Below are 17,617 nucleotides of genomic sequence, written 5' to 3' on the forward strand. Positions count from 1 at the left end.
AGCCTTCAGTTTGTCAACTTCTTCATTTTCCTTCAAATGTTTAGAAACTTTTGGCTCAGGGGAACCAGTCAGCATTTTCCTTCCTCCCAGAGTGGCACAGGGTTTTATTCCAGTATGTTTCTTATTCCCAAGAAGGAGGGCTCCTGGGGGATCGTTCTGGATCTCTCCTTTCTCGCCACTTTTGTAAGGGTCCCCTCTTTCAAAATGTTGTGTCCAGTCCATGTTCCTGTATCTACATCCTCAGGGCTGTCTAGTCTCTCTGGACCTGAAGCATGCTTCTCTTCACATTCCTGTTCACCCTGTCTTCAGGAAATATTTTCAGTTCTCTGTTTCTTTCTCACATTATTAGTTCTATGCCTTGCTTTTGTTTTTTCTAGAGCTGCGACAATCTTTATCATATGCTTGGATCCAGTCACAACTTACAGACTCCATGATATTGAGATTTTTCCTTTTCTAGAATACCTTCTCATTCTGGCTGCTTCCCAGCAGCTTCTTCTACTGCTACTTCAGAATCTTAACTTTGCCATGCTTTGCTGCAAAATGTGGGATTCACTCTCAGTCTCAAAAAATCTGTTTTAACTCCTTTGCATGATCAAGTTTTCCTGAGATGCAGGATTTGGACCTTGCTCTTGATGGTTTTTCTTCCAATCCCTTCTTCTTTTTCAAGTGGAGTCTGCAAGGGAGTTTCTGTCAGAAGTGAGGTGCGTGGCTTCCACCATTCCTATGGTGGCCTTCAGCAGACTTCATATGAGGAAGCTTTAGTGGTATCCAAAGAAAATCTGGCTTCAACATGGTCATCTTGTGGAATTTCTTATGCCTCTCTTGCCATGTCTAGAACAGGAATTTCTGTGGTGGATTCATCAGATATCTCTGAATCCAGGTCTACCTTTTTCAGACTCTTATCCCCACTCAGGAGCTGTATACAGGAGCTTATTCTAACAATATCAGGGTCCAGGGAGTGTGTTCTCCCCAATAATTGGAGGACCACATCAACTTCAAAGAAATGAGTGCTCTGCTTTTGTCTCTTCAAGCCTTCCATTTCCTTTGGGTTCCAGGTCCTCTTTTGGTTTACACAGACAGCACCATTATCATGTGGTATATAAACAAGCAGAGGAGCACAAAATCATTCCTTCTTCGCAGACTAGCTCTTCTTGTTTGAGACCTTGTATTTCATCTTCATCTGCTCCTTCAGGTGGTTATATTCCCTTAGAGCACAGTTTTGTGGCAGACTGCCTGAGCAGATCCAGGGCAGATCCTCACAAATAGGTGCTTCATAGTGAGGTCTTCCAGGATGTTATCCACCAGTGGGGTACTCCTGAAGCAGATCTGTTTGCTTCCTCTCTGAACAGGCAACTTCCCAGGTTCTATTCCATGGTGCCAAGTCCTCTGGCTTGTAAAGTGGAAGTCTTGTCTTTTTCTTGGATAGGGGTGTTTTTGTATGCTTATCCTCCTTTTCCGCCATTGCCTAAGGTTTTAGACAAGATGATGTGGGATAGGCCCAAAGTCTTGTTGCTCACTCCCTTTTAGCCTAGATAGCATTGTTTCCACCTTCTCTTTCATCTGGCCAGGGGCAGTTGTCACAAGTTGCCTCACAGGATGGATCTTCTTACAAAGGACAAAGGCTCTCTCATTCACCCTCATCTGCTTATCCTTCATTTGACTCTGTGGGTGATAGCGTTTTCATCCCTTTTCAATACAAGTTTCCTGAGGACATGCTTTTTTAAGGAGACCAGAAAACGCTGTGTTGCTAAATGGAAAATATTTTCTAATTGGTGTCACAGACATGAACAGGAAGGACTTTTTTTTAGTGGACATTCCCACTGTTCCTTCTTATCTGTATGAGTTGCTCAATTCTGGTCAGTCACATTCATCTGTTAAAGCTCATATGTCAACCATTTTGCTTGGCTGCTTGATCCCACCTCTTTTCTCTAGGTTTGAAGTCAAAACAATTTTTAAAAGGCATCCTTTATATTAGGTCCCCTAAAAACCCATTCCACCTTTGTGGAACCTTAATTTTGTTCTGTAAACATTGAATCAGTCTCCTTTTTGAATCTGCAGCTTCTTCTGCTTTTCAATTCTGCACTTGGAAGACTGTTCTGTTTGTTCTTGTTCTGGGAAGAAGAGTCTTTGAACTCCATGCCTTCATAATGGTTCCTCTTTTCTGGTTTTCCAGGGACAGAGTTCCTCTTCACACCAGGCCATCTTTTATGTCTAGGGTGGTCATTGACTTGACCGTAAATCAATCCATTCACCTACCTTCCTTTTTTTCTCTCTACCTCAGAATTTTGATGAGAGGATTTTACATAATTTAGATTTGCGTAGACAGCTCAGAATATTATCTGGATAAGACTAAAGATGTTGGGAATTCTGAACAGCTTTTTGTTTCTTTTCACTCCAAGAAATTGGGTTTGGCTGTTTCTAAGCAAACCATTTCCTCTCGGATTTCCAGGGTTTTCTTTTTCTTATACTTTTCAAGGTAAGCAGCTTTCTTCTTCACTTCGTGCTCATTCTACCAGGGTGGTAGCCTCTGCTGTTACTTTTTTCACGGGTCTGGATGCTAAAAAAAAAAAAAAATTTTTATGTTCTTGTTATTTTGCACTGTTATTATTATGTATTCTTACTGTTTGTTCTTATTGTGTATTCTTACTGTTTGGACATTTAATTGATTGTACTGACTTTGGAGCTTTTCTCCCCGGGCCTCCACTGAAAATGGGTACTTCATGGCCCAGTGGACTTCCCCGGTAATCAAACTGAAATAAGTAAAATAATAAAATAGATCCATTTTGGTTGCTTCTGCTTGGTCTTCTGTGCATACTTTTACCAAACACTAGATGAAGTGTCTCAGGGCAGACCTTGATTTGCCAGGACCATCCTTCATGTTTTTGAGAGCTTTTCAGTTGCTTCCTCCTCCCATCTTCTCCAGTAGTTTTTCTATTTTCCTTTTAGTAAGGAATATTGCAACAGTGATAAGGAATGGCATAGTGCAGTTATGTAAGTACATACCATAACAGTAGCTGTCCTCATTTCTGCTGTTGCAGTTTTCCATCCCTTCCTCCTTCTTTCCTTTTTCCTGCTTGTATTCTGTATTCTTACCCTCTAGTTGAGGGGTCTTCTTTCTCACAGTTTTGGAAGCACATGTTCTTAGTTTCTGATCCTGTTGGGTTATCTTTTTCTCCGTGGGCAATTCAATTCTTAGGATTAGGTACTCATACTTCACTTCTGTACCTTATGACCTTGGATGTAGGGCATTTTTATCTGATGTACGGTGCATGGAATGGTCTAAGGCTTTGGTACGCTGTCCGGATTTATGGCTATTCTCTGTAGGATATCCTTTTAGTAAGGCATACTACAACGGTGAAAAGTAGGACATCTACTGTTATGGTAAGTACTTACACAACTACTTTTCAAGGCTATTGTGTCCATTCGTCCTATATTATTTTTTTCTGCAGGATAGAGTATCATTGCGTATTGGTCCTTTTCAGGCACATAGTTGTCTTCTAGTTTTATTCACAGATTATTCAGACATGAGGAATACTTGTTGCATGGTATGGATGCCCATAAACAACTTACATTTATTTGGACAGAATCAACACTTGAAAGAATTAGTCCCAGGTTTTTATATCTTTCTGCTTTAAGAAACTGGGCTAGAAAAGTATCCAGAGTTACTCCCTGTCTTGTTGGCTTTCTCAGTCTGGTATGGATGCCCATAAACAACTTGCATCTATTTGGACAGAACCAACACTTGAAGGAATTAGTCCCAGGTTTTTATATCTTTCTGCTTTAAGAAACTGGGCTAGAAAATTATCCAGAGTTACTCCCTTTATTGTTGGCTTTCTCAGTCTGTTCGATTTTGCTATCAAAAATATGTCAAGTCTTTACATCAGATTTCCACTGATTATACTGTTGGTCTATGGCCATGTCACAAGTTTTTTTCAAAAATGCTTTGGTGAATGACATTTCTGCAGCTGCCATGTGGAAGTCATTATAAATCATTGCAAGGCATTATAACTTGGATGTCACCTCCAGGTCAAGATTTGCAAAACATTTTTTGTGACAAGCCACCCAAGAGGACAAGTCTGGGACACTCTGCCTTGGAGATTATGGAAGTGAACCTCTGTGTATTAGGCACTAAAGGTAGGTACTTAGTATAATGGCAGTTTCACCTGTCAGCATTGCTGACTTCCTGCCTTCTGCCTAGGAGGTCAACTGGTTGCTGTTCTTTTTAGAGTTTATTTACTGGTTGTGTGTGTGTGTGTGTGTGTGTGTGTGTGTGTGTGTGTGTGTGTGTGTGTGTGTGTGTGTGTGTGTGTGTGTGTGTGTGTGTGTGTGTGTTTTATCTGGAAGTGACTTGCAGGCTTCTAAGATCTTTAGAGGTTTTTTTGGCATTGAGGATTTTGGGTGAAGGAGAGGGCTAATGTAGCTTAGGAACGTTTTATGGGTTGAGCTGAATAAGTACCTAACAGTAGTAGCCCTAGCTATGGCAGAGATTAAATTGTCTGCATAGATCTGTCATTAATATAGGTACACAGCATTAATTTCTGTATACATTTATCTGAAGAATGAACTGAAGTAATGTTGAACATCTCATGCTCCTGTCCCTGTGAAGGGTATATTTTTCATTACAATTCTGTCTGTCTGTCATTGGAAGAATTTGTCAGCTGGGTGATTCAGGCAGTCTGCCTCCTATTGGGAAATGTTTATTCTGCTGTAGAAAGACAGTAATCAAACAAGCTATTGCCTGACATAGTCATAGAAATATATGTGATACATAAGCTAAGGGGACCTTAAACAGCATGCACTGCTTCTCTACTCTTGAGATTGAAACAATATGTGAGAAGGTCACTGAAAAACCAATCAGTAAAAACAAAATGAAAACTCTAACAAAGCTAGAACCTCCACTGAGTGACCTCTCAAAAATCTTATATCAGAGGCACATGGGATATATGCAAATGACCCATAGGAACAACAGGTGTTTCAGCTAATTGGCGATTCTGAATGCACATGACTTGTTTCGTCGTTTTAATGGACAATTTCAGGCAAATAAAGCCAAACCCCACTAGCTGTGGATATGCATATTGTGTTTGACTAAGCATAAGAAACACATGGCTGTTATACCCAGCTGATGTCCATTATCATTAGGGTCACTGCAAAAATATCCCAAACAACAAACTAAAACAATAAGTGAGAAGGTCACTGACAAACCAATCAGTAAAAACAAAATGAAAACTCTAGCAAAGCTAGAACCTCCATTGAGTGACCTCCCAAACCTCAAGCAGAGTGTTTGACTAAGCATAAGAAACACAGGGAAACACAGGGCTGTTATATCCAGGACTAAGCATAAGAAACATAGCTGAAACACCTGATGTTCATATGGGTCATTTGCATATATCCCATGTGCCTCTGATACAAGAGGTTTGGGAGGTCACTCAGTGGAGGTTCTAGTTTTGTTAGAGTTTTCATTTTGTTTTTACTGATTGTTTTTTCAGTGACCTTCTCGCTTATTGTTTTAATTTGTTGTTTGGGATATTTTTGCAGTGACCCAAATGATAATGGACATCAGCTGGGTATTATAGCTCTGTATTTCTTATGCTTAGTTAAACACACTGCTTGTGCTGTGCTGATGATGTCATAACAAGGCTGAAATATGCATATCCACAGCTAGTGAGGTTTGGCTTTATTGGCCTGAAATTGTCCATTACAACGACAAAACAATTCATGTGCATTCAGAATTGCCAATTAGCTGAAACACCTAAAGTTCATATGGTCATTTGTATATATCCCAAGTGCTTCAGAAACAACTGGTTTGGAAGTTCACTCAGTTGAGATTCTAGCTTTGCTAGAGTTTTCATTTTGTTTTTACTACTCTTGAGATTGAGAAAATTTAGGTAAGTGAATTCAGATGTTTAACTATAATTTTTGTAAATGAGAAAGTTCTTTTGTGTTGTATTCAGCAGAAGCAGATCAGCAGACCGAAGAAAGTGATGGCATCCAGCAGGCACAGACACCAGTGACTACTAGCCCATCTGCATCTAGCACCACTTCCTTCATGAGCAGTTCATTGGAAGATACCACTACTGCCACCACACCAGTCACTGATACAGAAACAATGCCTGCTTCTGAATCACCAGGTGTAATGCCTCTTAGCCTTCTCAGGTAATGGGCCAGAATCTCTTTTTGCCTTCTGTTTCACTTTTTTTTAAATTAGCTTGCTATTTATACATTGTTTACATATGAACAGTTCACTGATTTTATGCTAAATAGTTTGATTTGAGGATCAACTTCACTTTGAAGTTTAGACATGGATTCTTTATGTACTTAACATTAATGTTTTCTGATGTAAATGACTTGGCTGCTGAGAATATTAACGTGATGTTTGTCATGGATCACTGTTGCAGAATTGCTTACATGTGAGACGTATCCTGCCAAAATACCCATAAGTCTGAGCAGTATATCATTGCTTCAGTGAATTCCTCTTGTGCCTTACACTAACCTAGGACTGAAGCACAAGCATATGAAGTAGGACAGAACAGGCATGAAAATCCTCAGAACTCTTTTGCTGTTCAGCCTGAAACAACCTTTTTTTTTTTTTTTACTTTTGTCTATAAGCTGTATAATCTCTGCCAATTTCCATTGTGAGTAGGCATTAAGTATCCTCACTGGAGAATCTTCCTGTTTCCTTTAAATTTTGACTGAAAAGTGTATTTTTCATGTCAACTGAGAGGGGTAAATCTCGTTGTGGGAGGCAGATACTACATAAATATAGACATTAAAAGTATTTAATATATTTCGGACTTGGTCACAACTACAAGGAGTGTTCTATTTGAAAGTCCTTTGATCCTAAAGGTGTAAGGAGTTACTTAGCTTCCCTTCATATTTATTTAGAAAACCCAGAGGCTAAAGGAGCTTGCATGAGGAAGGATGGCCTCTGAATCTTCCCAGTCTGGTGTCTCTGTGCAGTAGTGAAAGAAAATGAAGTCAAAGCCTGAAAGTTATCTCTGCTGTGGTGCTTGATGAGCCCTCAAGCCACCCAGATGTTCTTCGTGTTTCACTGCTGCAGTCATTACATTTGGGTAATCTGCTGGCAGGTTGCCCTCAGTCGGCCTGAATAACAAAGTCTTGGGTCCTGCATCGGTTGCTGTGTCCTCTTCCATGACGTCAGGTTGTCAGGGGTATAAAACATGTAGCCGACGCCATTTTATCCAGTCTTTCTTGCCGCGTGGTGCCCGAAGCAGAAGCAGTTCGCAAGTGCCGGTTGGCCAACTCCTGAAATTTTCGTATTCGAGTTTCAGAACCGAAGTCTTCAAACTAAAGCTAAGTACCCCATCGGGGAAACTTTTTCTTGCTCCTTACCAATGTCATTAAAAGTTAATAATTGCATTACTTGTGGGAAGCAAATACCTCATAAGGATTTTCATTTATACTGTATTCCTTGCCTAGGCCCAGATCATAACGTGCCTTGCTGTTGGTTTTGTGCTAGATTTAACCAATGCACTATTAAGCATCGGTATAGTTTTGCTTCTAAATATTTTGGATCCAGATTTAATTATCCTGAAATGTCATCGGTTAGTAATCCAACTACCGGAGTTCACAAAAAACGCAAAGAAAAAGACAGAGACAGACTGTTGAGGTCCAAAACCGATGACAAAGCTTCTCCTAAGCCAGTCACCGGTTCGCCGGTACTCAGTGAGGCACTTTTGCAGCCCCTGATACCCACTACTTTTGGGTCGCAGGCCTCTACAGAGTCCCATTCGGAGTCCGGTATGCCGCAAGATTCTCAGGGTATTGAACCCACGGATGTCTCTCCCTTGGATGGGTCCGGAGCCGCTGAGCAGGCACTGGCTTCTGAGAGTGTTTTCAGGCCTCAACATTTTTATATAAAACTGACGCCAGCCTCAAAAACAAGGTCAAAAGCATCTACTATGTCTAAAAAACCGACGCATGAGCCACGTGCTCAGGCCCCTATGCCTAAAAAACAGATGATCAAAATGGCTGAGGACTTAATTACCTTGATCAGGGGTTCCCAACCCCACCCCCCCGCTAAGAGGCCTAGGCAAGACACTGATTATGAATCTTCAGATCAGGTTTCCATTTCTTCTGATTCCTCTTCTGATCAGAATTTTTCCATTCCACCCTATGAGGATTCTGATACAGAGGAATCAGTCCCATCTGCATCTTCTCCTGAGGATTACTCTTTTGGAGAAACTTTGCATACTTTAAGGGAACATTTTCACTGGGAGAGTCAGGACTTCTCTGAATCACAAAAGAGGCTTAGGGATTTCCTTCTTCCTCCACAGCATAGGCCTTTGGCTATACCTCCTGTATTAGACATTGTTGATGATGTGTTTTCGGAATCAAGCATGGCTCCTGATTCCCTACCTCCGGCTCCTAGTAAGCCAGACAGATATTACAGGGTTCCTGACTCCCACAAATTTCTATTCAAAAATCCTGCTGCTGACCCTGAGACTATTATATAGGGTCCCAAGGGTGTTAAGGCCTCTACAGCCAAAAATCCTACCACTCTGATAGCGATTCCAGGGCGCTGGATAGATGGGGAAAGAAGGTTTATACGTCTACTACCTTGGCAATCAGAGCCTTAAACTGCCAGTTTCATATACTTAAATATCAACAGCATGTTATGGGCCTACTGAAACAGAAAATGATGTTGATTTCTGATTGTGTGGAAAATAGAGTTACAGGAATTACTTTGCAATGTGGTTTTGATTCCTTGGAGGCCTCTTGCAGGACTGCAGTTACTGGATCTGTGATTAGAAGGCATGCCTGGCTCTAGGAGCAAAATCTGCCTGATCATGTTAAAGCTAAATTGTTGGATGCCCCCTTGCAGCGTGACACTCTGGTAATAAGGCAGAAGAGGTTTTAAAGAAAATGTAAGACAAAGCTAAATCTATGCAAACTGTAAAAGATTTCTTGCAAGTGCAGCCACCCAGGTTCAGTAGGCACTGGCCTACTAAAAATTGGTCCTTTCCTGTGTCCAACAGAGCCACTCAAGGCAAATCCAGGCGCTCAAAAGGCTCCAGATACCAATCACAGGGTTCTTACAGGTCAAAGCAATGGGGTGCCTCCACCTCCAAATCTGGAGGAAACAAAAGACAACCCTACAGTAAGCAGTCTCAGTGACTTTCCTCTACCATCACCAAGCACTTATCTTTTGGCAGCCCCCTGGGGGGAAAACTAGCACTTCATGCTCAAAATTGGCAGTTAATTACCCAGGACAAGTGGGTATTGAACATGGTATCCCAGGGGTACAGATTTCATTTCCATACTTTGCCAATTCCAAACGGATGGCCAGATCTGCCACAAAATCAGTGGGCAGAGTCTCAGAAACAAGTTATGTCCCTCATGGATATGAGGGCTATTCAACCAGTACCAGAAAAGGAAAAAGGACAAGGTTTTTATTCAAGACTTTTCCTGGTACCCAGAAAAGACAATTCTTGGCATCCAATACTGGATTTATCGATTTTGAACACGTTCCTGGACATTCCAAAATTCAAAATGCTGACTTTACAACAGCTACAGCCTATGCTGAGCAGAAACGCTTGGTTAGTGACTCTAGACTTAAAAGAGGCATACCTGTATATCCCAATAAGGGAATCATGCAGAAGATACCTCCGCTTCAAGGCAGATTTTTTGCATTACCAATTCTCTGCATTGCCCTTTGGCTTATCTACTGCTCCCAGGGTCTTTACAAAGTGCCTGGCACCAGTAATTGCATTCTGCAGACAAAGAGGCATACAAATTTATCATTATCTGGACAACTGTCTCATTCAAGCAGAGGACAAGGACATTCTTCTTCAACATCTGGTGTTCCTAAAAAGGCTTCTAACATGCCTAGGGTACACAATAAACAAAAAGAAATCCCAACTGGTACCCTCTCAAATAATTACATTCCTGGGGCAAGCTTGAATACAACTTCCCAGATGGCTTACCTTACGCCAGACAAACAAAGGCAACTGACAGTATACTTCAAACAAATGGCAACAAAAACCCAGTTATCTGCAAGACAAATTCTGTAGGCTTTGGGGTTCATGGCATCCTGCATTCTACTAATTCCATATGCAAGACTGCATATGAGGGAACTTCAGTGGTACCTAAAAAGTTTATGGAGCCAACATTGTCACGGTCTGGAAACAAATTTGCACAGTCTGGAAACAATGATACCTCTTATTCCCTGCCTACAACAGGAATTTCTTTGGTGGACGGAGACATGTCACCAAAACAAGGGACTGTCATTCACTCTACCCCCCTGTCACCCAAACCCTAACTACAGACGCACTCTACCCCCCTGTCACCCAAACCCTAACTACAGACTATTCTTGGGGGGCCCACCTGGCAGGGAGATGCATTCAGGGCAAATGGAGCCCAAAACAAATGCATCTGTATATCAACCAGAAAGAGATGTTAGCTGTTCAGAATGCTCTGACAGCCTTCAAGGACTTGCTTCATTCAGGACAACTACTGATAAAGATGGACAACACCACAGTTATGTGGTACATAAACAAGCAGGGGGGGGTACACATTCCTACCCCCTTTGCAGACTAGCCATGGCATTGTGGAACATGGCATTGACTTACCAAATACATCTTCAAGCTCAATTCTTGCCAGGAAAACAAAATACTCTGGCAGACGACCTAAGCAGAAATCTTATGGACCCACTCAAATGGAAACTGGATCCACAAATCGTCAGCATGTTAACACGGAAATGGGGGAGTCCAGACATAGATCTATTTGCCTCTCCCCACAATTATCAGCTGGACAAATTCTGCACAAGAATTCATCACAAAAAAGCATGGAAAGTGGACGCCCTATCCTTCAGTTGGAAAAACCTATCAGTCTATGTCTTTCCCCCTCTACCTCTTCTCTCCAAGGTCTTACTAAAAGTCAGACAGGAAAAAACAAAAATGATCCTAGTTGCTTTGGACTGGCCTCAGCAACACTGGTATCCACTTCTAAGGAATATGTCTCAACTTCCCCCTTGGTACTTGCCTCAAATACCTCATCTATTGTCTCAGCAGAACAATCAAATGCTGCACACTCAGCTCCAAACTCTGAACCTTGCAGGATGGCTGATCATTTAATTATTCAAACAACAACTCTCAGTAAATCTGTGATGAATGTCATTTTGGAAGCCAGAAGGCCTAGTGCTAGAAAATCTTATGCTAATAAATGGAAGAGATTCTGTGCTTGGAACGAAGCACAAGGAACAGACACAGCAAAGTCCAATATTCCTCAGATTTTACAATATTTGACTGAGATGCTTGACAAGGGCCTATCTTTTTCTTCATTAAAAATCCATGCCTCTGCCATCTCAGCTCATTACAACACAGAGCCTCCCCTCTTTTCTCATCCTCTGCTTAAACTGTATCGTAGAGGGGCCAACAAATTTAAGGCCTCCCAGAAGATCTCCAACTCCTGCATGGGACCTCAATTATGTGCTGGAAAAACTCACCCTGCCTCCTTTTGAACCAGCAGCTACTGCGGATATAAAATTCTGTCATGGAAAACAGCATTTCTCTTGGCAGTCACTTCAGCAAGAAGGGTTTCAGAACTACAGGCTTTCATGGCTGTGGAGCCTTTTATTACATTTTACCTGAACAGGGTGTCCGTCAGGACCAATCCTTCTTTTATACCTAAGGTGGTATCCATTGTGGCTCTTAACCAGACAATTCACCTGTCAACTTTTTGCCCAAATCCACAGAACAAGGGGGAGCGGATTCTGCATTCATTGGACGTACACAGACAACTAAGAATGTTCATCGTGTTACCCTGCTGCAGTCATCACACTTGGGTTATCCTGTCGTCAAGCGGTCCCGCAGTCGGCTGGAATTCCAAAGTCTTGGTCCGGCGTCGGTTGCTGTCGCTTCTTCCCTGACGTCAATGCGCCAGGGGTATATATAATGCAACCAACGCCATTTTCTTCAGTCTTTCTTGCCGCGCGGTGCCCGAAGCAGAAGCAGTTCGCAAGTGCCGGTCGGCCGACTACTGAGATTTTCGAATTCGAATTTCAGACCGAAGTCTTCTATAAAGCTAAGTACCCCATTGGGGAAACTTTTCTTGCCTCAGACCGATGTCAGAAAAAGTTAACAATTGTATTTCTTGTGGGAAGCAAATACCTCATAAGGATTTTCATTCTTATTGCATACCTTGCCTAGGCCCAGACCACGACGTCACTAGTTGTCGTTTTTGTGCTAGGTTTAATAAGCGTACTATTAAAAGACGCTTTGATTTCGCACGACACTACTTCTGTAGGAAATTTAACTACACCATGCCGTCGGAGCAACCGACTACCGGTGTGCACAAAAAACGCAAGGATAAGGACAGACAGCCCAGGCCTAAGCCAGATTCCGATGCCTCGGCTGGTCCGGTCTCCGGTTCTCCAGTCCTCAGTGAGGCTCCAACGCAGCCCCTGACTACCGCAGATCTGGAACCCGAGACCGCTTCAGAAATTCTGACGGAATGTACCAGGCCGACGCAGCCATTTAGTTCAGGCCCTACGAATGACATTGCTGAAAAAGATGTCGGTGCTGCAGAAACGCCATCGGTTTCTGAAGGTGTTTTCAGACCGACGATGCTCACCATTAAATCGTATTCTAAGACGAAGACTCCTTTTAAATCTAAAAACACTGCACTTCAGTCCCTGTTCAAGGCCCCATGCCTAAGAAACAGATGCTCAAAATGGCTGAAGATTTGATCACTTTAATCAGGGGTTCCTAGCCCCCTCCTGACAATAGGCCTAGACAAGAGGAAGATTATGCATCATCTAAACAAGTGTCCATTTCTTCAGACTCCTCTGACGACCAAGATTACTCCTTCTCCCCTTATGAAGATTCTGATGCTGAGGATTCCATTCCCTCAGCTTCTCCTCCTGAAGACTACTCCTTTGGGGAAACTTTACACACTATGAGGGAACATTTTCACTGGGAAGGCCAGGACTACTCTGACTCGAAGAAAAGGCTCAGAGAGTTTCTTATACTCCCCCAACACAGACCACTTGCCGTTCCACCAGTTTTAGACATTGTGGATGATGTTTACTTAGAATCCAGTTTTAACCCTGATTCTCTACCTCCTGCTCCGGCTAAGCCTGACAGATATTATAGAGTGCCTGATTCCCACAAATTTATTTACAAAAGCCCTGTTGCTGACCCAGAGACAATCTCCCAGGGTCCCAAGGGGGCTAAAGCTTCTATGGCTAAAAATCCTGTACCTTCTGAGAGGGATTCCAGAGCACTAGACAGGTGGGGGAAAAAGGTTTACACCTCAGCCACTCTAGCTATGAGGGCACTAAATTGCCAATTTCACATGCTTAAGTATCAGCAATTTCTAATCTCTCAGTTAAAGCAAAAAATGACCACTTTCCCTCAACAATCTGAATTGAAAGAAATGCAGGGTCGGTTGCATGCCACTGAACAGGTGGGCAAACATACCTTACAATGTGGGTTTGATTCTTTGGAGGCCTCCTGCAGAGCAGCTGTCACTGGGTCTGTTATACGTAGGCATGCTTGGTTAAAGGAACAAACTCTACCTGATCATGTTAAAGCAAAACTTTTAGATGCTCCCTGACAGTAGGATGTTCTTTTTGGAGTTAAAGCAGAAGTCGTCTTAAAGAAAATGGAGGATAAGGCAAAATCTATGCAGACAGTCAAAGATTTCCTACAGGTACAGCCCCCTCGCTTCAGCAGAAACTGGCCAACAAAAAATTGGTCCTTTCCAGCTACAGACAGACCACAGAGGGGTAAATACAGACACCCAAGGGGCAGAGGACAACCACAAGCCCAGTACAAACCTCGCCAGTGGGACACTGCAACACAGAAGGGAGGAGAAGACAGGTCCCAATCTACCAGAAGGCAAACTCAATGACTTGCACCTCATCTGGCCAAGCCACACTCTCTTGGCAGCCCCTTTGGGAGGAAAACTCGCACTTTTTTCAGACAACTGGCACATTGTCACAAAGGACAAATGGGTCCTAGACATAATTTTACGAGGATACAGATTCCATTTTCACACTTTACCAATGAAAAGAGGAATGCCAAACCTGCCACAAAATCAATGGGCAGAGGCACAAAAACAAATTACAGCTCCCATGGACATGATAGCCATTCAACTGGTACCTGCTCGAGAGCAAGGTCAAGGATTTTACTCAAGACTCTTTCTAGTGCCCAGAAAGGACAATGCCTGGAGACCAATTCTGGACCTTTCAATTCTAAACACTTACAAGTACCCAAATTCAAGATGCTAACACTACAGCAGCTTCTTCCCATGTTGGGCAAGGAAGCATGGCTAGTAACGTTGGACCTCAAGGAGGCATACCTGCATGTCCCTATCAGACAAAGTTGCAGAAGATACCTCCATTTCATTGCAGGTTCAACCCATTACCAATTCTCTGCACTGCCCTTTGGCTTATCTACTGCGCCCAGAGTCTTCACAAAATGCCTGGCACCAGTAATTGCATACTGCAGACAAAGAGGAATTCAAATATACCCATACCTGGACGACTGCCTCATCCAAGCAGAAAGCAAGGACATTCTATTACATCATCTGGCTTTTGTGAAACATCTACTAAATTGCCTGGGGTACACAGTAAACGAAAAGAAGTCAAAACTAGTACCCTCACAAAATATGACATTCCTGGGTGCCAGCTTGAATACAACGGCCCAGAAGGCTTATCTGACGCCAGACAAACAACTACAACTGACTCAATATTTCAAAACAATGGCAACAAAGGCCCAATTAACTGCAAGAAAAATTCTGCAGGCCTTGGGCTTCATGGCGTCTTGCATACTACTAATACCATTTGCAAAGCTGCATATGAGGAAATTACAGTGGTACCTAAAAAGTGTATGGTCTCAACACAGCCACAGCTTGGACACAATGATATCTCTCATTCCCTGCCTACAACAGGAGTTTCTATGGTGGTCACAGGCATGTCACCTCAACAAGGGTCAGCCTTTCACCTTGCCCACAGCCAGGCAAACTATCACAACAGATGCATCAGATTACGCCTGGGGGGCTCACATGGCAGGACAGTGCATTCAAGGCGTATGGACTGCAGATCAAAGGAATCTGCACATCAATCAAAAAGAGATGCTAGCTGTACAGAAAGCTCTGACAGCCTTCAAGGATCTATTACACCCAGGACAACTGACAATAAAGACGGACAACACCACAGTAATGTGGTACATAAACAAACAAGGGGGTACTCACTCCTACCCTCTGTGCAGGCAAGCAATGACCTTATGGAACACAGCTCTGGCTTACCAAGTTCAGTTACAAGCTCAATTCCTGCCAGGACAGAAGAATACATTGGCAGACGACCTCAGCAGAAACATCATGGATCCCCACGAGTGGAAATTAGATCCACAAATATTTACAATGATAACTCAAAAATGGGGCCTTCCAGACATAGACCTGTTTGCCAGCCCTCAAAACTATCAACTAACAAAATTTTGTACAAGGGCACTTCACCATCAAGCGTGGAAAGTGGACGCACTCTCTTTCAGTTGGAAAAACCTGACAGTATATGCCTTCCCTCCATTGTCTCTCCTCACAAAGGTACTTCTGAAAGTCAAAAAGGAGAGACCACGACTGATTCTCATAGCTCCAGACTGGCCACGCCAGCACTGGTACCCGCTATTGAGGAATATGGCCCATGGCCCACCATGGATATTACCACAAATTTCCCATTTACTCACACAAAAAAACAATCAGATTCTTCACAGCCAGCTCAAAACCTTAAATCTGGCTGCATGGCAAATCAACTAAGCATCCAGCCAGCTCCTCTTTCCCAAGCAGTTATGGATGTTATTCTGGAAGCTAGGAGGCCAAGCACCAGAAAGGCTTATTCGGACAAATGGAAAAGGTTTTGTGCCTGGAACCAATCTAAAGGCCAAGACACAATTCAGCCTCACATTCTACAGTATTTAACTGAGATGTTGCACAAAGGACTTTCTTTCTCCTCCATTAAAGTCCATGCTTCAGCTATTTCGGCCCACTACAACACAGATCCACCCTTATTTTCACATCCACTTCTAGGGCAGTTCCTCAGAGGGGCAAAAAAACATTAGACCACCCAGGAGAGCACCTACACCAACATGGAACCTCAGTTTTGTTCTGGAAAAACTAACGCTACCTCCCTTTGAACCAGCTTTCTCTGCAGATCTTCAGTTCCTGTCATGGAAGACTGCCCTGCTGCTAGCAATACCTTCAGCTAGAAGAGTCTCAGAGCTACAGGCACTAATGGCAGTGGAACCTTTCCTCATTTTTCATCAAGACAGAGTTTCTCTACGAACTAATCCTTCCTTTATGCCTAAGGTGGTTTCCAGTGTGTCTTTAAATCAAACCATCCACTTACCCACCTTTTTCCCAAATCCACAGAACAAAGGTGAGAGACTCCTGCATTCCTTGGACATTCACAGGCAACTTCGTTACTACTTGGGCAAAACTAAGGCTTTCAGAAAATCTGACCAGCTCTTTGTATCCTATGCTACAGCTTCTCAAGGGAAGCCTATATCAAAGCAAACCATTTCCAAATGGATAGGTCATTGCATACGTTTTTGCTATACCCATCATGGAAAACCAGTTCCTGCTACCATTAGTCCCCACTCTACCAGGGCAACAGCTACTTCTACAGCCTTTCTCAGGGGGGTTCCAACCAAGGAGATTTTGGAAGCTGCAACTTGGAGTTCAGTACACACCTTTACCAAACACGATCACTTACCACTTTACTCTAAGACCAGGGCGGGCTTCGCAACTGCAGTTCTGCAGGGCCTGCTAGCCTCCTCTAACCCTCTATGATACCTCCATCCATCCTTAGCTTTGGGATTCAACCCAAGTGTGATGACTGCAGCAGGGTAACACCATGAACATAGTACAGTTTTGTACCTACCATAAATGTAGATGTTCGAGTGTACACCCTGCTGCAGTCCAGGTTACCCTCCCTCCATCCCCTCTGACTTACTGGCTAAATCTCTTCAATACCTTCCTGATGTATTTGCTTATAGCTGAAGGGATTTTGTGTTTGTGCAAGTTTACTCAATTTGGTACTAATTACTGACCACCTTTTTGGGGGCACCTGACATCTGGGGCAAGAAAAACTGAAGAAAATGGCGTTGGTTGCATTATATATACCCCTGGCGCACTGACGTCAGGGAAGAAGCGACAGCAACCGACGCCGGACCAAGACTTTGGAATTCCAGCCGACTGCGGGACCGCCTGACGACAGGATAACCAAAGTGTGATGACTGCAGCAGGGTGTACACTCGAACGTGTACATTTATGGTAGGTACAAAACTGTACTTTCTACTTGAACAGGACCAAATCTCTAAGAAAGTCTGAGCAACTACTGGTAGCATTTGCTGCAGGGTCAGAGGGGAAGGCTATATCAAAGCAGACTATTTCTAAGTGGATAAGCCACTGCATTCGTTTCTGCTACCTGCGCCATGGTAAACCTGTGCCCAAGTGAATCAGATCTCATTCCACCAGGGCTGCCTCTACCTCAGCAGCTTTTCTCAGAGGGGTTCCAACCAAAGACATTCTAGAGGCTACTACTTGGAGCTCTGTTCATACCTTCACAAAGCATTATCATTTGCCTCTCTTCTCCAAATCC

General features: G+C 43.0%; 1 protein-coding gene across 5 annotated transcripts in view; it reads left to right on the top strand.

Moving 5' to 3' along the window:
• HERC1 (HECT and RLD domain containing E3 ubiquitin protein ligase family member 1) overlaps positions 1-17,617 on the top strand; it is a 3,987,333-nt gene that overhangs the window by 2,168,857 nt on the left and 1,800,859 nt on the right. For 3 of the 5 annotated variants that reach the window (XM_044077739.1, XM_044077741.1, XM_044077742.1), the window contains exon 39: positions 5,952-6,153. In XM_044077739.1, the coding sequence (XP_043933674.1) occupies positions 5,952-6,153 (202 nt within the window). The remainder of the gene's footprint in view (positions 1-5,951; positions 6,154-17,617) is intronic. The other 2 variants (XM_044077740.1, XM_044077743.1) reach the window with 1 other exon arrangement.

Source organism: Protopterus annectens, chromosome 7.part0, assembly GCF_019279795.1.
Source record: "Protopterus annectens isolate FY-2018-M chromosome 7.part0, PAN1.0, whole genome shotgun sequence".
NCBI classification, from domain to species: Eukaryota; Metazoa; Chordata; order Ceratodontiformes; family Protopteridae; genus Protopterus; species Protopterus annectens.